Below are 25,197 nucleotides of genomic sequence, written 5' to 3' on the forward strand. Positions count from 1 at the left end.
CCTTTGTCTTAGGAAGCCTTCCCATGTCTTCCCATTACTCCCCAGTACATCTACCAAGGCTCCCTGGCTCAGGGCTGGGTCTCCTGCATTTAGTCTAGGTCTTCTTTCAAGACACAGTTTGAAGATTCCTCAGAAAGCTAAATATAGCCAGGTGTTGGTAGCTCACACTTGTAATATTGGCTACTCAGGCTGCTGAGATCTGAAGATGGTGGTTCAAAGCCTGCCTGGGCAGGAAAGTCCATAGATAGGCCTCTCTCTTATCTCTTACTTAACCACCTGAAAGAGGCAGAAGTGGTAGAGTGCTGGCCTTGAGTGAAAAAGCTCAGGGTCAATACCCAGACTCTGAGTTCAAACTCCAGGACAGGTGTGCATGCATGCACACACACACACACACACACACACACACACACACACATACACACAACTAAACATAGAACTATCGTGCGATAGCACTTGCGGGCATCTACCTAGGTCACTCCAAGTCAGGGTATGATAAAGTCATTGTCATTATCCACAGTAATCAAGTCATGAAAATAGATGCCCTATGTGAGACAAGTGGCTCAAGAAAAAGCGATATCTATACACAAGGGAATTTTACTCATGCATTAGGAAGAATAATATGTCATTTGCAGGGAAATGGATAGCGCTAGAATAAATCATATTAAGTGAAGTAAACCAGGGTCAGGGAGACAAACTGCATGTTTTCTCTCATGTGTGGAAGCTAGGTCTAAAATACAACATTGTGTGATAACATAGACATGGCTGTATGCATATACACATGAACAAAATGACTAAAGGGTGATATAATTAGGGGATGAGTCCATAGGTGTCTCTGAACAAATGCACTCTTTATCAGAATGAATACCAAGAAGTAGATTCATGTTTGGAGGGGAGGACAGTGGTGGGGAGAAGGGGAATGGAGGGAGGTGGGGTGGGTAAATGAAGTCATTATAGCCAATGTACATTATACAAAAATTGGACTGCCTAACTTGAAGATGGGGCAAGAAGGGGATGGTGGAGAGTGAAGGAAGGGGTGTCATTGACCAAGAAGCATTGTACTCATAACCTGACTTTTAGAATCACAACTTCATATAGCAACATAATATTCATTAATATAATAAAAATAATGATGATGATGATGATGGCATGGCCACCGGAATGAACAGGAGTTATCATGCTGGGCTGTCGCATATACGTGTGACTTCTTGTCGTGGGGCATGACTGCTCACTGACACCAGAATTGCTCGACTTCTAAGCTCCAATTCCATCTATAGAATGGGAGGAACATCCATGTGGCCATTCACATATGTGGTATGGACCCAGCACCTGGTGTACACCATTTCTAGTGTCCACATGCAGAATTACTACATCACACGAGAACCTAATGTTGTGGACACACAGACAATAAATACAACCTTGTCCTAACACACCTGACCCTCTCCTGGAGAGAGGAAACTCTGCAAGATCCTTCTATCTCGGCCTCTTGAGTGGCTGGGATTACAATCATATACAACCACACCTAGCCACTCAAGATTTGTAGATTATCTGAAAACACTCCTTTGAAAGTGATAGTTAAAAGGAAGGACAGCCAGATGTTGGTGGCTCAGGCTTGTAAACCTAGCTACTCAGAAGGCTGAGATCAGAGGACTGTGGTTCAAAGCCAGCTAGGGCAGAAAAACCTAGGAGACTGCTAGTCCCACATATCTCCCTGGGGCTTTATTTTCCTGTTACCCTGCCTGGTATCTTCCTCGTGGGAAGCCTGTTTCTGTCCTGCTGATTCTTCCAGTAGTTGCCCCCTTAGATGCTAGAACCATGACCACCAGACTTTGTACCTATGATTTTCCCTTGTTCCTGTAGCATGAAGTTAGACCAGCAAACCCTTTGGCATGACCAGTTTGCAAGCCTGACCCACTTTTGCTGTGGAAAAGCCCTTCAGATTGCAGAAAACAGTCTAGTGATTTCATCCCAGGTGCAACTGGGGGCCCTTTGTTCTGTGCCTGAAAGCATGGGTGGGGGTGGGGTTTTAGAGGGTCCCATTCTCCTCTCACTGTACCCCAGTGAGCTGAATAGTCAGCCTGCTGTCCCTTAGAGAAGCTACTAGGTCTCTTCCTCTCTTCCATGAGTTTTCCCTCCCATTTAAGGTGTCTGCCTCAGTTCCTTTGTTCCCTGTTAGTCTAGCCCTGGCACCCTCTCTCCCCCTCAGCCCTCCTAACATCAGTCCCTCCTGACCCTCAGAGCCACAGGAAAGCCACTTCCCCTGTTGTTCTGACCACACACTCACTTCCCTTTGCTCTGCCTGCTCTGCTAATGCCCAAAGGCCCCCTTCTCTCTGCATACTCACACCCCTCCTGGCCTCAAGGGAACTTTCTAGGCTATGAGCCAAGGATCTGAGCACACAGATTCAGCATCTTCCTCTCACCTGTCCTCATGGATCCTATGCTGGGCATCTGTGAGCCACAGTGCAGAACTTGTCCTGATTCCCAGCTGCTCACAGTGCAGGGCTGTGATTCCACCCAGAGTTGGGACTTGAAGGCCAGGTGGCTGATGCACATAGCTGATGACCTACGCCCTTGGAGGGAGGAGGCCACACAGGCATGGCCCCATTCAGATTGCTCAATGGTCCTGTAAGCTAGGTGTTATCTTCCCTTAAAGGATGAAGAAACAACCTCAGAGAGTGAGGCAGTTTGGGCCAGGCCATATGGCCCAGTAATTTTGGAGCTGAATGTAAAGCCCCAGACAGCAGAGCTCATCTGATGCTCTGGCTTTGTGACCCTTGCCGCCCTCTCACCATTCCTCCATGGCATTAGGAATCTTCATCTCAGCCACAGGTGGGCTGAGACCTCTACAGATCCCTTCCATGTGTTGCGCCTGCTATAAGAGTCCATCTCTTCATGCTCCAGTCAGGGCCATCCTGTCTCACACAGCTCCATGGCCAGCCTTGTGGGTATAGGGCCTCTTATCTCATCAGAGCCTGCCTGAACCACTGACTGCCTCCATGGAGAGCTCTCATTTCTCCCATCCCTAGAAGACACCCCTCCAGAGATTCACCCTTCCTCTACTCTTCCTCCTCCCTCTTCTCCTGGTCATCCTCTCCCCAGTTCTGTGCCCTGGAGCCTGCTGACTTTTCCCCACTAGTCACCAGCCTACAGTTCAGATAGAACCTGCCTCAGGTCCTATAGGGTCTGGGGTCAGTTCTGTCTGTGCAAGATGGCCAGTGGCCCCAGTTGTCCTGCGGAACACACTGTGGGGCAGAAGTGGCCCTCAGGTAGCCAGACAGGACAGCCCCCCCTGCAGAGGGAGCATTCTGGAAGGACATAGGCTACGATGGTGGAAGGACCCCAGTATGCCATCATCCCCACCAGGGGCTTGGCTACTCTGCACTCTGAAACTGTTCCTAGCTAAGGGTCCAGACCACGGGGTGTGGGGAGGAAGCTTCCTGTTTCTGACAACAGTGTCTGGCCACAGCCTCATTGCCACATGCAGATGTGAACCATCTGTGCCCAGAGCAGAGAACTGAAATCACCCAGCCTCCCATCCCCTCTGAGAAAGGCCCCCTGTCCTGCCAGGCATCTTTTGGTTTCAAGGTGAGGATGAAGTTAATGGCTGAATTAGGATTTACTGTATCAGAATCTCTCCCCTCACCTCGCCAAGCTTCCATGGAACCCACAGTCACCATCAGCAAGACTATTTGAGTTGTAAAGGACAGCCCCCACTGGAGGGCCCAGAGGGGCAGTTGAAGGTGACCTTCATCAGGCTGAGCCTGGCAGGTACCAGCCAGGGCCTAGCCACCTCCCTTCCTCATCCTGAGCCATGAGTGGTCTGTGGACAGTCTCAAAGTCAATGGAGTTCATCTGCTGATGTCTGGCCCAGCACTGAGCTGTCCAGGACAGGCTCAGAGTGCATATTAACAAGAAAATTTTGGCTAAATAAACTAAAGAGTTAATTTGAGGAGTTCATTAAGAATTGTGGCAAAAGATAAGGAATCACCTGAGGTGTCTGTCAACATCTCAGATGGATGAATAAAGGAAATGTGGATATGTTTACAATGGAATCCTATTCAGCCATAAAGAGAATGAAATTCAAATGCAGCAGTAGTACTCACTGGACACTATGTTGAAGATGAACTACACAACTTGTGGGTGAGGATGGGAGGAAATAGCTGGGAGAACGAGGGTAAGGGTGACATTGTCCAAATGAAATATACTCTTTACCTAACTCATGGAACTGTAGCCCCTCTGTATATCACCTTTAGAATAAATGTATGTACATGTATATATTAAAAGAATGAAATTCTAGCCAGGCTTTTGTGGTTCATGTCTGTAATCCTAGCTACTTAAAAGGCTAAGATTTAGGGGCTGGGGATATGGCCTAGTGGCAAGAGTGCTTGCCTCGCATACATGAAACCCTGGGTTCAATTCCCCAGCACCACATATACAGAAAATGGCCAGAAGTGGTGCTGTGGCTCAAGTGGCAGAGTGCTAGCCTTGAGCAAAAAGAAGCCAAGGACAGTGCTCAGACCCTGAGTCCAAGCCCCAGGACTGGCAAAAAAAAAAAAAAAAAAAAAAGGCTAAGATTTAGGGATCATGGTTCACAGTAAGCCAGAGCAGAAAAATCTGAGACTTAGCCTCAATTAACCACCAAAACCTGGAAGTAGAAGTATGGCTCAAGTGATAGAGTGCTATCCTTGAGCAAAAAAAACAAATGAGAGCATGAGGCTCTGAGTTCAAGCCCCAGCACCATACACAATAAATAAATAAATTTATTAAATTCTGTCATTTGTGACAATGTGAATGATGCTAAAGGACATTACATGAAGTGGGGCAAAGAAAGACAAAATTTTCTCACTTACATGTGCAAACTAAAAAGTTGATGACATCGAAGTAGAACAGAGGCTGGGAAGGGTAGGAGGAATAGACTGGTTGGGTAACAGATATCAAAATACAGTTAGATAAACTCTGGTGGTCTACAGACCATAGAGTAACTGTAAATTTCAGAATAGTGGAGAGGATTGTTAATGTTTCTCAAAGAAGTTGGAGTTTAAGGTGATGGAAATGCTAATTACACTGTCATTGCGCCCATGTGCAAGTATCACACTGTATGTTGTATATACATGTTATCTGTTATCTATTAAAATATGTTATCTATTAAAATATGTAAGAAATTTTGAGGGGAAGCAAAACTATCACTTCCCGTGTTCAGCCAGATCTAATTCAACTCACATAAATAAAGTAGCTGGAGAAAATAGGTTTTGTTTTGGGTTTTTTTGGTTGCACTACTGGGCCTTGAACTCAGGGCCTGGGACTCTGTCATCGAGCTTTGTTGCTCAAGGCTAGTGCTCTACCACAGCTCCATTTCTGGCTTTTTGGTGATTTATTGGAGACAAGCATCTCACAGACTTTCCTGCCCCACTGGTTTTGACCCACAGTCATTAGATCTCTACCTCCAGAGTAACTAGGACTGCAGATGAGTTACCAGTGTCCAGCATAAATACAAATTTACTTAAAACAAATGACAGATGTCTTAGGAGTCCTCAAAAAGAAAGGAATATTTGCAAAACAATAGAATGAGTTTCTTCCATGCTGAATTGTACAGTGAATGGTGACTTGTGGCGAAATGGGAGAGGGACACAGCTGGGGCTAGTTAACACCAGAGAAGTGCCCAGGAGGATGAGGGTTTGCTTAACAAGGCCTGTTTGTACAGATTTCCTTCAGCTTCTACTTCCCCTCTTCTACTTTCCTTTTGGTATCCAGAATGGAGATTTCATAGGCGTGTGTGTGTGTGTGTGTGTGTGTGTGTGTGTGTGTGTGTGAGAGAGAGAGAGAGAGAGAGAGAGAGAGAGAGAGAGAGAGAGAGAGAGAGTGTGTGTGTCCTAGGGCTTGAACTTTGAACCTGGGCACTGTCCCTGAGCTCTTTTGCTCAAGGCTAGCACTCTACCACTTGAGCCACAGCACCACTTCCAGCTTTTTGGTATTTAGTTGGAGCTAAGCGTCTCCTGAACTTTCCTGCTGGGTCTGGCTTTGGTCCTCACACTTCAGCCTCCTGAAGCTAGTATGACAGGCATGCACCACAGCCTGGGGAGGCCTGGCTTCAAGGCTTCAAGTGGCATGTTGGTAATCCCTCCAGAGCCCAGTCTGGGGAGCCCCACGGGCTGATCCTGTGTCCTCCCCACCCAGGTTGACTCCTATGATGTGACTGTGGATGAAGAACTGGGTGAGATCCAGCTGGTCAAAATCGAGAAGCGCAAGTACTGGCTCCATGACGACTGGTACCTGAAGTACATCACCTTGAAGACACCACACGGGGACTACATCGAATTCCCCTGCTACCGCTGGATCACAGGCAATGGAGAGATCGTCCTGAGGGATGGCCGAGGTAAGCACTCAGACCCCAGCTGCCCAAGGCTCCTCCCTGCCCAGGGCCCTGTTCCTTGGAGTGAGGACTGCCCGCTGCCCAGTGAGTCCAGTGATCCAGGACACACAGCAGCTGTCACTTCCTGCACTATCTTGGGGTGGGGGGATGGGGGCAGAGATTATGGCCTCTTTGTCAGGAAACAACTAGGGTCCCCAGTAGCAAGTACCTGTGGGATAGCCACAGACAGGGCTCTCTAGGCAGCCCTGGCCTTCCAGACTCACAGGCTGACCAGCTGTAAGAGCACAGTAGGGGTTGGGAGCTCAGAGAACCTTCTGCATCCAAGGAAGGTGGGGCCGGATGAGACACACCCACAAGACCAGCTTCAGGGAGCCACAGGGAAGCCTAAGGCTCCCAGGGTGTCACCAGGTGCCCAGGCTGGCCTCAAACTCAAGATCCTCCTGACTCAGCCTCCCAAGTGAGACCTGAGATGCACAGATCCCAATCTGGCGTTTCTCCAGGTGGCTCTTCCTTCTTTGGAACATGCTGCTGGCTCGGTATAGAAAACCAGAGAGAGAAGTGGATGTCAAAGGTCAGCTAAGACCAACTTTACCATAACGGCTGCCTCATACACTGTGCACTGATCCTAGCTTGACAGACTTCCTTCTTACCTCCAGCCCTGGCTCTGGGTGTGCACTGATCCTGCCTTGGCAGACTTCCTCCTTACCTGCGTTCCTCCTTCTAGGTGTGCACTGAGCCTGCCTTGACAGACTTCCTCCTTACCTGGACTTTCCTGCCCTAGCTGGCTTCAAATAGTCTCACCCTCCTGAGTAGCTAGGATCACAGGAGTGAGTCTCCAGTGCCCAGCAGCATCTTATTCTTGATGGATTCTTCAACGTGGCTGCCTCAGGGTGCCCATACTTCCTCTGTAGTATCTGGCTCACTCATCACCTGGTGACCCCTCCAATCTAATGTTGCAGTTCCCCATGGGTACATCAAAATCAGGGAGCTGTCACTGAGGTTCCAGTGGTCTAGAAGGTCTTGATAGAGAAATAGCTTCATTAAGGAGCTCCCAGCAGTCCTTGGGAGCTCCCACCTGGACTCTGTTGTAGACAGCCAAGGCTCTGCCTCATTGCCATGCACAGAATTCCTTCTGTAATTAGATGGAATCTCACAACCTCTCAAAGCCGAGAGAACAGCCATTCTCATTGTGAAACTTAACATGTCTGGTTCCTTTTACACCAGTGAACCTAAAGAAATGGAACTCCTCAGAGCTTAAGTGCCTGAGAGGTAGGCTAGTTCTTCAGTGTGGAATTGAAAAGAGGAACACGGGCTCCAGTGGCACATGCTTGTAAAGAGGCTGAGATCTGAAGATCCTGGTTTGAAGCCTGCCTGGGCAGGAAAGCCCATGAGACTCTTATCTCCAATTAACCACCAGAAAACTGGCAGTGGCACTCAAGTGATAGAGTGCTAGCCTTGAGCACAAAAGCTCAGGGGAAGCACCCAGGACCTGAACAAAGTTCAAACTCCAGGACCTGAACAAAGAAAAGAAAGCAAGCACATAGGAGCATTGAGAGCCCACAGCAGTGCTTCACACAACCAGTGAAGACAGCACAGCTCACACTGTAGCTCTAGGTAGAGCCTCCCCTGCTGACTGACCAAGCCTTCTTTTATTGGGACCCCAGTACCTTGGAGCTGCCAGTGCCAGAGAGTTCTCAGTGTAATCTGAGACTTTGGGGGTACAGATCTGCAATGAGGTAAAGACAAAAGAGACTGTGAGTAGGTGTTGCAGAAGCTGTTACAGCAGGGCTGAGAAAGCAGCTTAGTGGTAGGTTTTTACCTAGCATGCATGAAGCCCTGGGTTCAATTCCTCAGAACCTCATAAATAACAACAACAACAGAAAGAAACTGTTACAGCAATTGGAAAATTTTGTGAGTAGTGTTATCTAATAAACCGGGGATTTCATCTTGAATAGCTGTTATATTTTTATTTATTTTGTTTATACCTTGCAATTAATTTTTAATTCCATTTACCAAAAAATACCAATATGGAATGGAATTTGTAAAAACCTGGCCCTTCACTGAAAGGAGATGGAGTCTAGGGCTGGGAATGTGGCCTAGTGGTAGAGTGCTTGCTTAGCATACATGAAGCCCAGGGTTTGATTCCTGAGTACCACATAAACAAAAAGCTGGAAGTGGCACTGTGGCTCAAGTGGTAGAGTGCTAGCCTTGAGCAAAAAGAAGCTCAGGGACAGTGCTCAGGCCCTGAGTTCAAGCCCTAGGACTGGCAAAAAAAAAAAAGAGCTGGAGTCTATATTGTATCATATCACATTGTGGAGATACACACACACACACACACACACACACACACACACACACACACACACATCTCCAGCACCTGACTGGATTTAAGTCATAGAATACAAATTTGTGATTTAACGTTTAAGTAAATTAAGGAAGGAGGATCATAAACTTGAAACCATTTTGCTACATAGCAAAATCAGAAAGAAAGAAAAAGAGAGGGAGGAAGGAAGGAACAGAAAGAAGAGATGAGAAAGGGAGGGAAGGAGAGAGAGAAAGAAGGGAAGGGAAAGGAAAGGAAAGAAACTAGAAGCGGGTACCTGTAATCCTAGCTATTCAGTAGGCTGAGCTCTGAATGAAGTTTGATGCCAGCCAAGTCAGCAAATCTATGAGACTCTTATCTCCAATTAACCAGCAAAACATTTGGAAATGGATCTGTGGCTCAAGTGGTAACATGCCAGTCTTGGGACTACGGGACAGTGCCTGGGCCCTGAGTTCAAACCCTAGTACTGGCACCAAAAAGTAATAATTAGAAAACCTACCTTTTAGATCCTGACCAGATTCCAAAGGCAAAGCTACTCAACCTCCCAAGCCTCAGTTTCCTATCCATTAGTGGGAGATACCTGTAAAAGTACTCAGCATGGGCAGGTGTCTAGAAAAACTTGAACACTGGACCTGGCTCGTGTTCATCCTTAGGCTCCTCTTACACCTGTCTTTCCTCCACAGCAAAGTTGGCTCGAGATGACCAAATCCACATTCTCAAGCAGCATAGACGTAAAGAATTAGAAACGCGGCAGAAACAGTACCGGTGAGTTATAACCATGCTAGTAAGTTACCAAGGCACCAGCTCTGGGCAGTGGAGCCATAATTCTCTAGCTTTGTCTGCTCTTCTGTTTGAGGCAGGTATGGAGGAGAGGTTATGGAAAAACTTGGGATAGACTTGGGAGGAATGATGTTAAGACAGCTTGACTAGCTGATCTCCTGTTGCTATTGAATAGATTGCCCTCATTTTTTCTGTCATCTTATAAAAGTGGGAAATGCCAGGAGCTGGAGGCTCATGCCTGTAATCCTAGCTACTTAGGAGAATGAGATCTGATTATCAAGGCAGCCCAGGCAGGAAAATCCCTGAGTCTTTTATTTCCAATTAACCACTCAAAGAGCCAGAAGTAGAGCTGTGACTCAAGTAGAAGAGTGCCAGCCTTGAGTGGAAAAGCTAAAGGGTCAGTGCCTAGGCCCTGAGTTCAAATTCCAGTATCTGCATGGACAAAGAAAGCAAACAACAATCAAACAACAACAACAACAACAACAACAACAATTAAAGAGTCTGGACTACAAATTACAGGTTTTGACTTTTAAGCAAGTGCAAGCTCATTCTTCCTCCGTCCCAAAAATTGAACAAGGATTTTTGTTTTGTTCTGTTTTTGTTTGCAGTTCATAGTTTTTGAATAAGTAAACAAAGAAAGCATAATAGGAAAAAAAAGTCATTTGTATGCAGTCCTGCAGGATGCTCTGAGAGCAGGAGGCATGGAACACTTCACTGAACTGGCCTACCTATGGGAGGAATTCTTTTTTTTTTCTTTATTGTCAAAGTGAAGTACAGAGGTATTACAGTTTCATATGTAAGGCAGTGAATACATTTCCTATCGAACTTGTTACCTCTTCCCTCATCTTCCCCCGACTCCCCCCTCCCTTTTCCCCTCCCCCTCCCATGAGTTGTACAGTTGGTTTATACCAAATGGTTTTGTAAGTATTGCTTTTATACTTTGTCTCTCGATTTTGGTATTCCCTTTCCCTTTCCTAGTTCTAATACATGTATATACAGTATCCAGAGTACTAAGATCAGATACAGTGATAGCAGGGGTAAAACCACAGGAAGGGAATACGAGAGAGAAAAAGAAAAACAGGGTACTGTTTCACATAGCATGTTGAAAATAATTACAACAATGATATAACACTTGTTTCTATAACGTGGAGTTCATTTAGCTTAGCATCATCTTATGTGTTCATATGGGCAGAGCTATTGGGCTATTGTGATCTGCTATGACTAACCAAAACATGTCCTAATTATTCCCTATGAGGGAAACCATAGAGTCCATGTTTCTTTGGGTCTGGATCACTTCACTTAGCATGATTTTTTTCCCAACTCCTTCCATTTCCTTATTAATGGCACAGTGTCATTCTTTCTGATAGAGGCATAGAATTCCACTGTGTATATGTACCACATTTTCCTGATCCACTCATCTACTGAGAGGCATCTGGGTTAGTTCCATATTTTAGAAATGACAAATTGTGCTGCAATGAACATTGTTGGCTGGTGGCTTTAGTATGGTCTTGCTTGTAATCTTTTGGGTAGATGCCCAATCCTGGGGCTGCTGGGTCATAGGGGAGCTCTATTTTTAGCCTTCTGAGGAACGTCCATACCGCTTTTCAGAGTGGTTGAACAAGTTTACAGTCCCACCAACAATGTAGTAGTGTTCCCTTTTGGCCACATCCCCTCCAGCATTTGTTATGGTTAGTTTTCCTGATAATGGACATTCTTACTGGGGTGAGGTAGAATCTCAGTGTTGTTTTCATTTGCATTTCTTTTATGGCCAGTGACTTCATGTGTTTCTTGGCCATTCTCATTTCCTCTTAAGAGAAGTCTCTGTTTAAGTCTTTAGCCCACTTGTTGAGGGGGCAGTTGGTTCTTTGAGGACTTATTTTGGAGGAATTTAATTTTTTGAGTTCTGCGTATATTTTAGATATGAGGCCTTTGTCTGTTGTATGGCCAGTACAGAGCTTCTCCCATTCTGTTGGCTTTCTGTTTATCTTGCAAGCTATGTCCATTGCCGTGCAAAAGCTCTATAGTTGTATGCAGTTCCATTTGTCCATCCTTTCTTTGATTTGTTACATTTCTGGGCCTTTATTAAGGAAGTTGTGTCCTGTGCCAAGGACCCCAAGTATTTCTCCTATTCCTTCTTGTAGTATTTTCAAGGTGTCTGATTTTACTTCAAGATCTTTGATCCATTTGGAATTGATTTTGGTGCAGAATGATATATAAGCATCTAGTTTTAGTTTGTTACAGGTGTTGAACCAGTTTTGCCAGCACCATTTGTTAAAGAGGCTGTCTTTCTTCCAGACTATTTTTTAGCTCCTTTATCAAAAATTAAGTAGCCATTGTTCTGTGGGTTCGTTTCTGGGTCTTCAGTTCAGTTCCATTGGTGCTCAGGCCTGTGCTTGTGCCAATATCAAACTGTTTTTATTACTATAACTTTGTAATACAGCTTGAACTTTGGTATTCAAATTCCTCCAGCACTGTTCTTTCTACTTAGGAGGGCTTTTGCTATTCAGGTCTTTTATTGTTCCATATGAATTTCTGGATTGCTTCCTCTATTTCATTAAAAAATGGCGTTGGAATATTAATGGGTATTGCATTGAATTTGTAGATAGCCTTTGGCAATATTGCCATTTTGATTATATTAATCCTCCCAATCCAGGAGCATGGGAGGTTTTTCCATATCCTTAGTTCTGCCTTAATTTTGCTTTCATGTTTTTAAAGTTCTCATCATAGAGGTCTTTCACTTCTTTGGTTAAGGTTATTCCTAGGTATTTTATGTTTTTTGAGGCTATTGCAAAAGGAGTTGCTTTCCTGATAGGAATTCTTTTGATTAGATAAATAATTATTAGAGACATTACAGGCCAGCAGGCTAGAGAGCACAGTCCCTGAATGGTCTGCACTTGGGGCTCCTGCCCCTGCTATCTTACAACTCTGAAGATATGAGCACTGTCCTCATAACACTGGGCACAGTGCACACACACATGCAGGGTGCACCTGACCAAGCAGGACAGACATGGGCATCACAATTGTGTGTCCCGGGAGCCTCCGAGCCTCCCATGAGGGACAAGGCAGGCTTCTGCCATGGGTGACATGGCTGCTCCGTGGCTCCTCTCACAAGTAGGTCTGCTGTTAGTGCAGGACACCCCCTTTGCTGTGATCAAGATCAGACTCCCTGCTATTCTGCTCCTGCCACATCAACGTTGATGACACAGAACTTAAGTGGGATTCCAGTGAAACCAGGTTTTTAGACTCCAGGCTCAAAGTCCTGGAGTCCCAAGTTAGGTCTGGCCACCCGCCCCCACATGCCAAATAAAGAGATACGATGAGGGCAAGAAGGGAAATTCCTTACATGGCAGCCATGGGAAGACAACGCTTCAGCACATCTTTAGCCCTCTTTGGGGGCACAGACACTGGCTTCAGGTTAAATAGGGAGAATTGGGGTAGGGGTGAGAAGATTTGCAGAATTGGAACAATCTCAGGTCTCAGGTGTGGCCTGGGTGACCGTGAGCTCAGTCTGCGTCCATGGAGGGGAGTTCTGAGGCATTGTAAGCACTGTGACGGGAACAGAACAGGAATAAGGTAATCTCCAGAGTCTGGGACTGCTTCCTTTGAGATGGTAAGAAGAAGATATTGCCTGTTTGAGGGGCAGTTGGAGGCACTGGATCTTCTCTTTCCTCCTGGAAACAAGGTGATTGCCAGAGACTGCAGCAGAGCATGGCTCAGGTCAAGGGATACAGGTGCAAAGTTGTTGGGGGACGTTTAGTTCACACACAGGACCCAGCAACAGCATCTCTTAAGTCACCTCTTGCATCAGCACCTCATTGGACACAGGTTTGGTTTAGGGTCCCAGCAATGCCTCAGTAACATTGTCAAGCAACACTGGCCAGCTCTGGCTGAAGAGAGTGAAGGAAGGGCTGCGTTCAGCCCAATGTCCTTCTTTCATATGCTAGCTGGCTGGAGTGGAACCCTGGCTTTCCCCTGAGCATCGACGCCAGGTGCCACAAGGACTTACCCCGAGATATCCAGTTTGATAGTGAGAAAGGCGTGGACTTCGTTCTCAACTACTCCAAGGCGTAAGTTTCCAGAATTTCTCTACACTAGGTGGGTGGTCCAGTGGGAGGCTGGGAGTGGGGCCTGGTTGCCTGGTAGAAACATGACTCTCTCAGCCCTGCCCCAAGGCTAGGAGAGGAGCTTTGTTTTGTTTTTTGTGTTTTTCTTTTTTTGGGGGGGGGGGGGGCAGTCCTGGGACCTGGACTCAGGGCCTGAGCACTGTCCCTGACTTCTTTTTGCTCAAGGCTAACACTCTGCCACTTGAGCCACAGTGCCCCTTCTGGCCATTTTTTGTATATGTGGTGCTGGGGAATTGAACCCATGGCCTCATGTATAGGAGGCAAGCACTCTTGCCACTAGGCCATATCCCCAGCCCCAGGAGAGGAGCTTTGAATCTGCCTATTAGCACCTCACAGAACTGTAGTCTCAGGAGTCTTGAAAAACATCACCTGGTGATCCTGAAACTGAGCCTAGAATATCTGAGCCTATAATCCTCTTGGGGCCCCCTGACCCACACCCATAGATGGCACTTAGGGGGTAGGGGGACCTGGACTTGACCTACACACCTAACAGGCAGATGGGGCAGCCATCCCAGCTGAGTGGGCTATATATCCCAAGTTGGTCTCAAACTCATGATCCTCTGGTTTCAGCCTCCCAAGTGCTGAGACTACAGGCAGGAACCACCATACCCAGCACATTTATCTATTAAGCTTCCTAGCATTCTATCATTGACCTCTAGGTGAGAAAACTAAGGCTCCAGTAGGCTGAGGTCAAAGAAGTTGCCCCAAGTCACTTAGGCAGAAACCAGCAAAATTAGGATTTGAATCCAGGTCTGTTTGGATCCATAGCCGAGGAACTTTCTCTCTAGTGCAACTGGGGTCAAATAGTAAGAGAAAAATGAACCCAAGCATCTGGATTCATGATGCTGTAACAAGAGCTGGCTCCCAAGAGGCACCAGCATTGCAGTGTCCTCTTCCCCTGGGGCTGGAGTTGCTGAGCAAGGCCCTGCACTTTAGCAGGGTAGCCCTTACCTGCACCAGGATGCAGCTAGCTGGGCAGTGGCCCTTGTGAGTGGGGAAATTGAGAAGAGAATTGTGAGGCTGGAGAGGCAACAAGAAATGAGGAGCCGAGCTGCAAGGAATACAGCAGCTTGGCTTGCTAATGGTGGATGGTGGGTGGTAGGTGGTGGATGCGTGATGGGAGTGTCACTGCAGAACAGTCAAGGGCTTCCCCCAGCTTCCACACAAAGCCTCCTTTTCTGGAGAACCATGTACGAAGAGCATTTCAGCGTGTCTCACAAAAGGAGATTCTCAATTTCAACAGACATTATATAAAAAATGAACTTAAGTTTAAGGGCAGGAAGAGGAAGAAGCTACAGGGGAACAGAGGAAAAAGGGGTTCTTGACCACACACATTGCATCACCACCTGACTGATGGTACTGTAACCCCTTTGTACACCTTACTGAATAGAAACAACAGCAAAAATAATAATGGGGGTTGGAGGCATGGTTTAATTGGTAGAAAACTAACCAATGAGCAAACGTATCAGGTACTAAATTCAAGTCCCAGTCTCAGACCAAAAAAGAAAATAAATAACAATAATAGTAAAGAAAAGAGGAAACAGAAAAGGATGGGAAGAAAAAGTCACGTGACCAGACAGGAAGTTATGGTGCTGAGGAAGAGAGAAATAGCCAGGCTTATTCAACTCCCTCATAGAAAGAATTAAAAGACACAATAACATATTTTTCAAGGGAAAAAAGGGTCTCCAAATGTGAAAGTTTTAAACAAGGATTTATTTCAATATAGCAGGTGAAAGTAGGAAGAAAGAGAAACATTTCCTGCTCCCAATGCAGAAAATGGGAATTAAATACCCAACATGGCTGGGTGCTGGTGACACACACCTGTAACCTAGCTACTCAGGAGGCTGAGATCTGAGGATAGTAGTTTGAAGCCAGCCCAGCCAAGAAAGTCCTTGAGACTCTTATCTCCAATAAGCTACCTCAAAAAGCTGGAAGTGGAGCTGTGACTTGAGTCACAATAGCCTTGAGCAAAAAAAAGCTCAGGGACAACACCCAGGTCCTGAGTTTAAGCCTCAAGCCTGGCACCAAAAAAAAAAATTTCTCCAAATCTCAATGTCATCCTCTGAAAAAGAGACCACAGCTCCAAGTCGATGTTGTGAGGCTGAAATGGGAGCACCCAGTCCCCTGAACACAGAGGAGAGCTTCCCTTAGACAACCATCTTCATTCATTCTTTGTGTGAGGGAAGGCAGCACCTAAGCTTGAACTCACAACCTGGGCTCTGTCCCTGAGCTTCTTTTGCTCAATGCTAGTGCTCTACCACTTGAGCCACAGTGCCACTTCCAACTTTTTAGTAGTAGTAGTAGCAGTAGCAGCAGTAGTAGTTAATTAGTTAATTGGAGATAAAAGTCTCAAAGACTTTCCTGCCTAGGCTGACTTCAAATTGCGATCCTCAGATCTCAGCCTCCTGAGTAGCTAGGATTACAGGCGTGAGCCACCGACACCCGGTTCTTCGTCCATTCTTGGTAACAGAGTCAAGCACTGAGCACTGGTCCCTCACCACCCCACAGTGGAGTGGCTGCCCCTCAGACAGCAGCACCTGGGGGACCTTCCCTCATCCCCACCCCCAGCATCTCTTCCATATCTGGGAGGCATCTCACCTACCAGGAAGAGGACAGGACCACAGGGCCTGATAATGAGACAGATACTGTGGGTGGTGGCACAGTTGGCGAAGGTGTGCCTCATCTAGGCCTGCTTGCAGAGTCCGGCAGGTTGTGAAAGCTAGGGTGGTTTTGAGGGAGGGGCAGCATGCTCAGTGTCTGCATGCCATATGCAGCCTAGGATGCACTGGCAGGGCTGGTGAAGATGATAAGGAGTGGCCTCTTCAAAAGAAGTTGAGAAAGTGCTTCCTTCCGGCAGAATGGGGCAGGGTCCTGAGAGAGAACCAGCTGTCAGTCTCACCACCCCCTCCTGCAGGTTGCTGACAGTTGCATGGGCCACCTATGGCAGACCTGGGTCCCAGGGAACACAGGGACAAGGGCACCTCACAACATAGCCAGCTCCTTGGGAGGAAAGAACCTGGAATGTTCCTGCAGCCACCTTGACTAGGCTGACTTCCCAAGTCTGAGTGTTTGTGTCCAGTGGGAAATGGGAAGAGTCTGAAACAGGCAATGATGGGGTCAGAGTCATCTGGAGGGAATCTGATAACTCCTGTGGGTCACATAGAAGCCTGCAGGGAGAAGAAAGACGGGGAGCAAATGAGATGTGGATTATGTCCAGCTTGGGGTTTTATCCAGAATTTGAGGCACAGGGGAAGAGGCTGAGGTGAGAGCTCAAGGCAGTCTTGATGGTGTGTGTGTGTGTGTGTGTGTGTGTGTGTGTGTCTGTGTGTGTGTGTGTCTATGTGTGTGTGTGTGTGTGTGTGTGTGTTGGGTACCCATCACAAAGGGAAGCTGGGCTGGGTACGGGTGCTTTGTCCCTGTCATCCTGGCTTTGTGGTGGCAGAGATTGGGAGGATTGTGGTTCCTGCCATCTTAGGAAAAAGGAAAAAGAGTCCATGAGACTCCATCTCAACAGAAAAAGCCGGGAGTGATGCACATGCCTGTCAGCTATGATGGGAAGCCTTAAAAGGAGGATCAGGATCCAGGCAAAGATCCAGTGCACACAGCAAGACTTCAGATCATCCGCACAATGGGCTAGAGGAAAAGCTCCACCAGTAGAGTTCCTATCTAGAAAGCACATGCCTGGTTCAAGCCCACATACCACCCCCAAAACAGTAAAAGAAAAGGAATTTTGACAAAGAGAAGAGACAAAGGAGTCCAATTTGGGGTACCCTGAGATTGAAAGCCCTATGCCTGCAGTCTCAGATATTTGGGAGGCTGAGGTGTGAGAATCAGGGTTCAAAGCCAGCGTAGGCAGGAAAGCTCATGAGACTCTTAGCTCCAGTTAACCACTAAAAAGCTGGAAGTGGAGCTATGGTTCAAGTGGAAGAACACCACCCTAGAGCAGAATGAGCCAAAGGATGGGGTCCAGATCCTGAGTTCAAACCCCAGTACTGGCCAAAAGCAAAGAACAAATAGGTAGTCCCACCCTTCCCTGATGGTTCCTGAAGACTAAGGATCCACACACCCAAGGGCACCAGGGGGCCTCTGCACTGAGCTGCTGGCTCTGGACTTCGTGGTTTCCAAGCTATTTTTGGGTAACTTGATGACAGCATCCCCTGAGCCATCTGCTGTGCCCGGAAGGAGGCCTGCCTTCCTCTGCAAGCGTTGTCTCCACCCACCACAAACAGCAGAACTTGGGACTGAAAGTGGAAAAGTTGCTAGAAGGAAAGGAGCAGGATTTGCAGATGAAGCTCAGCTCTAGTTCTGGCAGACACACACACACACACACACACTTTGAGGTGCTAAATATTGTAGCTCTCAGTGCATAAGAACATTTTGCCTCTAAATGACTTGTAAATATTTTCCTCCCAGCCTCACTGCTTCCTGGATCTATTTGCAGGCTCTTCTGTTTGGAGGTCAGAGCCTGTTCTGGAGAGACTGTGACTCACCCAGCTCCCTCAGCATTGCCCGCCCCCCAACCCCATGCTTTCTCTGGCTCCACATGGTACTGGGCGATCCTCACCCTTGCTGGATCTCAGGGTGATTGCATCCCCAGGAACAAGTCCTTTCCACAGCCAGGTGGACAGCATATACCGCAGGGAGATGTCTCCTCCAGGTCCCCAGGTTTGCTGCTCAGGGCACTCCTCCCATGAAAGTGAGGAAGAGGGCTGGGGATATGGCCCAGTGGCAAGAGTGCTTGCCTCACATACATGAAGCCCTGGGTTCAATTCCCTAGCACCACATATACAGGAAACGGCCAGAAGTGGCACTGTGGCTCAAGTGGCAGAGTGGTAGCCTTGAGCAAAAAAGAAGCCAGGGATGGTGCTCAGGCCCTGAGTCGAAGCCCCAGGGCTGGCAAAAAAAAAAAAAAAGTGAGGAAGATACAGGCCGAGGACCAGAGCCTGCTTGTTTTGTACCTCCAGGAAGTGGAGCACTTACTGTGTGTGGAGCAATGCAACCCTGGGCAGCCTGGCCCACACTGAGGCCTCTGGCCATGCAGCCCAGGACTCTTCTTGGTCTCCAAAGGGACCCAGTGTGGCCAGTACAAAGCCAGGGAACAGTTGTTGAACTACAAAGGACTCATAGGAGCCTCAGGCCTCTCCTGAGCCTGGAAGGATCAGGAGACACCCCCAAAGTCCCTTCTTGTCTGATTGTCCCCTGCCATCAGTGGCTTTGCCCGAGTGCCTCACACATGCCCACAGGGTCACTTCCCCGGGACAAAAAGCATCCTGAGGCCTCTATCAGCCACACTCACTCTCAGGACACTTATCTTTGGGCCTCAGATTTATTGTGCCAGGAGATCTGGGAAGGCTCCTGGACTCCCAGTATGGCTCCCAACCATGCACCACATGTCTGGAGCTCAGTCCAACCTGGTGGCTACCCAAAGGCTGAGTCTAAGCAGGACACTGGGCCCTCCAGGTTCAATGCTGCTTCCCAGGACTGCCTTGGCTCTGCTGGTCACCCATGGCCCCTGCCTCAAGCATACAGGGCACCTCTCCTCCCTGAAGCCCTTTTGAGCACTGGAAGGCCTGGGCTCCCACCTGGGCATCAGAGGTATAACTGTGCGAGGCAGCAGGCAGTTGTTCTCACTCCAGTTTGCACTCAAGTTACCATTGAGGAGCAGAGTGGGGTGGAGACGCCATGGCTGCCTGGTATAAGGGAAGTAGGAGTCCTCTGAGAAAGGGAAGGTGGAAGAGGAGGCACATGAGGAGCCCTCCACAGTCACCAGGCATTGCCATAACAAACCATCACAGACCAGTGGCTTTAATAGGTATTCACTCCTCACCACTCTGGAGACTGGAACCTGAGGTCAAGGTGCCTGCAGATTTGTGGTTCTATTGAGGCCTCTTTTCCTGCCTTGAGGACAACCACCTTCTCTGTGTCCTCATGCAGCCTGGAAAAGGGTACCACAGCACCAGCAAACACTCTGGTTTCTTCCACACTCCTGATCTCACTCTAACTGAATGCCTCCTCCAGGGAGTGGAGCTTCCACAATGAATGGGGGCAGGGCACAACTGGAGCCACAAGAGAGAAAGAGGGGTGCAGAGCAGAGATACAGGCATGCAAAGGCCTTAAATCAGGACAGAGAAAAGACAGAACAGGAGGGAAGCCTGAAGTCTGAGAGGCAGCTAGAGTGGGGCTGAAGGAATGGGCAGCACCCCTCATGCAGAGGAGGAAGTTGGGTCATTTGACCTCAGACCTCTCAGCTGGGAATGCCAGAGAGAGAAATGGAGGCAGGGTGGGTCAGGGCAAAAGTAAAAAGAATGCCCTGGGCCTCCTGGGCCTTGGTCTTGCATCTTGCTTGGGTTAAGTAAGAAGCCCTCCCCCACCTTCCTGGGCACATCACACACGCTGCCTTGTCCCCCACAAAGCCCCCAGGAGTTCTCAGTCACTAGCATCTCACATCTGTTCATCTACAAGCTCCCACTTGGGGTTTCTATTTTGCTAAGTTATATAATGACCTTTGGGATTTCTGACCTTTGATGCTCCTCAGCATCAAGCATGGGACTGAGGTTAAGCAGAAAGTAAATGCAAGTTCATTTCAACTAAATCAATGCCTCCCTCCCCAAAATCTGGGCCTCTCATCCTGCAACAGGAGGTGGGTGCCCCATTTCTGCAGGCTTCCTCAGGAAGGTGCACCTAGTGGGGGGAGCAAATGCTGAACAAATAAATAAATTAGTGAATGTTTGGGTGAATGAATGAATGAACTCATGAGGGTGGGACTCATATCTCTGCACTTAGTCTTGGTTCAAATCTTTATTCAGCGTAGCCTGGGGTGTGGTGAGGCCCCAGCGGGACAGCAGTGACCTGTCCCCTGGTCTACAGGATGGAGAATCTGTTTATCAACCGCTTCATGCACATGTTCCAGTCTTCTTGGCATGATTTCGCTGACTTTGAGAAAATCTTCGTCAAGATCAGCAACACCATCTCTGGTGAGTGCTCTGGTGAGCTGGTGCCACGGAATTCTCCTCTCCCCTAAGTGGCTTTATCTCACTGTGGCCCTAGGGCAGAAGGTCCAGGTAGCTCTACGATCGTTGCCTGGGCCTCATGGCTGGCCAGGCCTCACTGCCTCCCTGTCACCCTGGCTAGTAGCTCTGTGTGGACGCAAAGGTGGCTTCACATGGTCACCTTCATGCTCTGTAGATTTTCCTCCATGGATGCTCAAGCTTAAGCACTAACAACCTCATCATTAGTCTCAAAACTCAGAAAGCTTAGATCTGAGGATTATGGTTCAAAGCCAGCCGGAGCAAGAAAATTTGTGAGGCTCTTATCTCCAATGAGCCACCAAAAAATCAGAAAGGGAGCTGTGATTCAAGTGGCAGTGTGTTGAGTCTTGAGCTAAAAAACTCAAGGATAGCACCCAAGGCCCTGAGTTCAAACACCAGAACTGGAAAACACAAAAAAATGGGTTCTTTGGCCTTGCTGTATTAGGGTAGAGCATGGCACAGCAGTAAGTGAAGCTGGCGTGGAAGGATGCAGCAGGCAGTTAGGAGACAGGGCTGGTTGGGTAAAGAGGGGCTGAAATTAGCATTTTGCCAAGTCCTCCATAAGACTCCCCCTCCCTACAGTCCCTACTCCTCCCTCCTTGCCAGGCAAATGGACCTGGGGTCTTGAGGGAGGGCTTGTGGGCCACTAAGGGCCAGCTCAGGGAGGACGACATGGGGCCACTGTGTGACCAGGGCCCTGACCCAGCAGGAGGACAGGCAGGAGAGTGGAGGTGCAATGGGGACTCAGGAAAGGGGACCCATCAGGAACTCAGCAGCATCAGGAGTGCCCTGTGGAGTCAGAAACCCAGCACGCTCCACTCAGGGCCCTGCTTCTCTCCTCACAGAGCGGGTCATGAACCACTGGCAGGAGGACCTCATGTTTGGCTACCAGTTCCTGAATGGCTGCAACCCGGTGCTGATCCAGCGCTGCACCCAGATCCCTGCAAAGCTCCCCGTGAGCACAGAGATGGTGGAATGCAGCCTAGAGCGGCAGCTCAGCCTGGAGCAGGAGGTCCAGGTAGGGGCCCTGAGCAGGGTAGGGCAGCTCTCTCTCTCCACCCTGGCTGACTGATGGCTTGGAGATTGGCTTCCTCTGGGTCAAGAAAACAGGAGAGGGCTGGGGATATGGCCTAGTGGCAAGAATGCTTGCCTCTTATACATGAAGCCCTGGGTTCAATTCCCCAGCACCACATATACAGAAAATGGCCAGAAGTGGCGCTGTGGCTCAAGTGGCAGAGTGCTAGCCTTGAGCAAAAAGAAGCCAGGGATAGTGCTCAGGCCCTGAGTCCAAGCCCCAGAACTGGCAAAAAAAAAAAAAAAGAAAACAGGAGAAAGAAGCAGGCTTTGTATGAGAAGAAAAGGACAGCAAACAGAAAATGTTACTTTCTAGTTAGTATTATATCCATTACCCACAAACAGGACCTCCAACTCAGATAAACCCAGCAAGGAGTCTTGCTTAATAAAGACTCCTTTTGGCATCTGCACTCTATTCACATAGGAGAGTGCAGCCCTGAGCCTTTGCTTAGCAGGGTTTTTAAAGGGAACAGCCAGCCATACGCAGATGGTGGTGTGTGATCAGACAGATTTACAGAAGTAAAGTCAATAGTGATTACAGATAACAGTCCTCAAGGAAATAACTACATCATAACTAATTACTACAAGTCAATAAACAGTAAGTTGTCAAGGTTACATCAAGGCTAATGGCTTCAAGATTAATGACTAAGTTTACCTTTAGGCTCTCCTATACCTTATCTGGTTTTTGTATTGAAGATTTATTCCTGTTGACCAAATGGGATTCACTGCTGTTGACCAAACCACATCTTTCTCGTTGGTGCCTGCCATGAATCTGTTTCAAGGACTTACTTCTAAAGGCCTATCTCTGGAGTTTTCTTGTAATGGCTGGTCTGGAGTTTTTCTCCCTAAGGCATTCTGTCTTTAATATTTTGTCTTATTTCTAATATTCAATATTTTTATCCTGCCTCAGATTTCACAATTACTTGTAACGTTTTCTGGTCATCCCCATCTTACATGCTCAGCTCACTACTAAAGTGAGTATTCCTGTACACTGCCCTTCCCCGTGGAGGACCTCCCCAGCCGTGTCCAGGAGGCTCTGCCTGGCCCCAGAACCAATTGTGATGATAGGCACACAGCAGTGTCCTGCTAGAAATTTGACTGTTGGACATCTGAAAGTTGATTTAGTAGGTAGAGTTTTCAAACTTTAAAGAATCACAAAGCCACCAGGCACTGGTTGCTCACACCTGTAATCTTAGCTACTTAATGGAGATCTGAGGGGTATAGTCCAAAGCCAACCCTGGGTAGGAAAGTCCATGAGACTCTTATCTCCAACTAACCACACAAAGGGTCAGAAGTGGAGCTGTGGCTCAAGTGGTAGAGGGCTTAGCCTTGAGCTTAAGAGTTCAAGGACAATGCCCAGGCCCTGAGTTCAAGCCTCAGGTCTAGCACACGAGTGCACGCACACACACACCCTTATAAACAGAACATCCTGGGGCTGGGGATATGGCCTAGTGGCAAGAGTGCTTGCCTTGTATACATGAGGCCCTGGGTTCGATTCCCCAGCACCACATATACAGAAAAAGGCCAGAAGTGGTGCTGTGGCTCAAGTGGCAGAGTGCTAGCCTTGAGCAAGAAGAAGCCAGGCCCAGGACTGGCCAAAAAAAAAAAAAAAAGAAAAAAAAGAAACACAACATCCTGGAATTGAAAGGAGCAGAACAAATCATCTGCCCCAACCTGCTTGACCCCTTGCTCCCCTACTCTCACCCCAGAGAGGCAACAGCCCCTGCTGCCGCATGACTGTGCAGTCATTCCTCCATTGATCTATCCCACCCTTTCTATGGCTTTGGCGTTCACCGTGGTTTGGATCACGTGCAGTAATCTGATCATCAGAGCCACAGGTGACTAGACTCTTAGGCAAACTCACCCTGCCTCTTACACTGTGCTCATCATCCACACCAGAGCCATCCTTCAGTCACTCTGATGACCCTGTCACCTGCCTGGCAGCTTCTTAACAATTTATGGGATGCTTGCAGCTTACAAAACTGAATTCTGTCTTGGTCTTTGGTTTTGTCCTGATGGAAATGGAACCCTGGGCCTCATCTATGCTAAGCATGTGCTACTAAGCCGTCCAGAATTGTTTATTTTGTTTTTCATCTTTTTCTGTACAATTCTTTTTGGACCATGAACAGAGGATTTCTATTGATGGGGGGTTCTCTTTTGACACTTCACTTTATATTCCACTTGTTGGTTTTGAATAGCTCAAGAATGCTTTCCTTCTTAGACTTTGTTTCTTTGATTTCAAGCCACAAAAATCAAAGCATCCAGCTAAACCCAAGGAGTTTAAACAGAACTGCTGGCTCCCTGGATCACATGGAACTAGCCTAGGACAGCTGGCTCAGGACAGATGGCCAGAGGCGCTAGCACAGTATCCATTTCTAAAGGAGCATCTCCTCACATAAAGGGAAACTTACCTTCCTTCCACCAAATTAACAAACACCCGCTAGGAGAAAGAAGACCCTATCTCCTCACAGTCACCGCAGGGGCAGTGAGGGCCAGCCCTCAGGGACCAGCTTGAGTCCTGACATCCCAAACCAGCCTCATTGCTAGGAAAATGGACAGTGCTGAACAAGAGAGGACCACGGGTAGTCGCCAGTGGCTCAGCTGTAATCCTAGCTATTCAGAAGGCTGAGATATGGGGACTGCAGTTCAAAGCCAGCCCGGAAAGGATTGTCTGTGAGATTCTCATCTCCAATTGACTAACAAAAAGAGCCACAAGTGAAGAAGCTGTGGCTCAAGAGGTAGAGCATCAGCCTTGAATGAAAAAGCTAAGGAACAACATTCATGCCCTGAGTTCAAGGTTCAGTAACAGCAGGAGGGAGGAAGGAGGAGGAGGAAGAGGGATGGAGGGAAGGAGAGAGTGGGAGGGAAGGACACAGGCAGGCAGGCAGGCAGGCACAGATCCATGCACACACACACAGACCCTAGATGTGCCAGAAGGCAAAAGCCTAGGAGGTTAAAGAAATGGATAGGACCCCTTGTTTCCTAGGGTGAGAGGAGGACTTGGCATTAGAAGCTCCAGTCCCCAGTCCAGGGCTCCTGGGGTTCATGGTTGGCCCCTTCATCACATTGACTAGACCAGGGCAGAGATTTCACCATTTAAGTAGCAGCTTTTGCTTCAGGGCCGTGAAATGACTGCAGGTCCCTCTGACCCTGGAAGTTCTGGATGCAGCCCATCCGCAGCCCTGCAGCCCACCAGCTCCCACCCCCTCAGCCCTGCAGCCCACCAGCCCCACCACTCCCTCAGCCCTGAAGCCCCCCCACCCCCGCATCAGCCCCCGCAGGCCCCAGCCCCCCACAGCCCCACCATTCCCTCAGACCCACAGCCCCCCACCCCCACAGCCCCTGCAGGCCCTCTCCTGACCCTGCAGTCCTCTCGGGTCCCCTCCCCTGGCAGGCGCTTAGGTGCATCTCTGTGGAGGAAGGCAGCCACCTGGGCCAGGCTTGGGTTGGGGGGGTGGGGGGGGCCGAGGGGGGGGCACTGTTCATCAGGGTGCTTCTG

General features: G+C 48.2%; 1 protein-coding gene across 1 annotated transcript in view; it reads left to right on the forward strand.

The window, feature by feature from the left end:
• Nucleotides 1-25,197, forward strand: part of Alox5 (arachidonate 5-lipoxygenase) — a 40,588-nt gene that overhangs the window by 5,093 nt on the left and 10,298 nt on the right. The window contains exons 2-6 of the mRNA XM_048339272.1: nucleotides 6,174-6,372; nucleotides 9,376-9,457; nucleotides 13,417-13,539; nucleotides 20,464-20,570; nucleotides 21,470-21,642. Coding sequence (XP_048195229.1) covers nucleotides 6,174-6,372; nucleotides 9,376-9,457; nucleotides 13,417-13,539; nucleotides 20,464-20,570; nucleotides 21,470-21,642 — 684 coding nt within the window. The remainder of the gene's footprint in view (nucleotides 1-6,173; nucleotides 6,373-9,375; nucleotides 9,458-13,416; nucleotides 13,540-20,463; nucleotides 20,571-21,469; nucleotides 21,643-25,197) is intronic.

This window comes from Perognathus longimembris, chromosome 2, assembly GCF_023159225.1.
Source record: "Perognathus longimembris pacificus isolate PPM17 chromosome 2, ASM2315922v1, whole genome shotgun sequence".
NCBI classification, from domain to species: domain Eukaryota; kingdom Metazoa; phylum Chordata; class Mammalia; order Rodentia; family Heteromyidae; genus Perognathus; species Perognathus longimembris.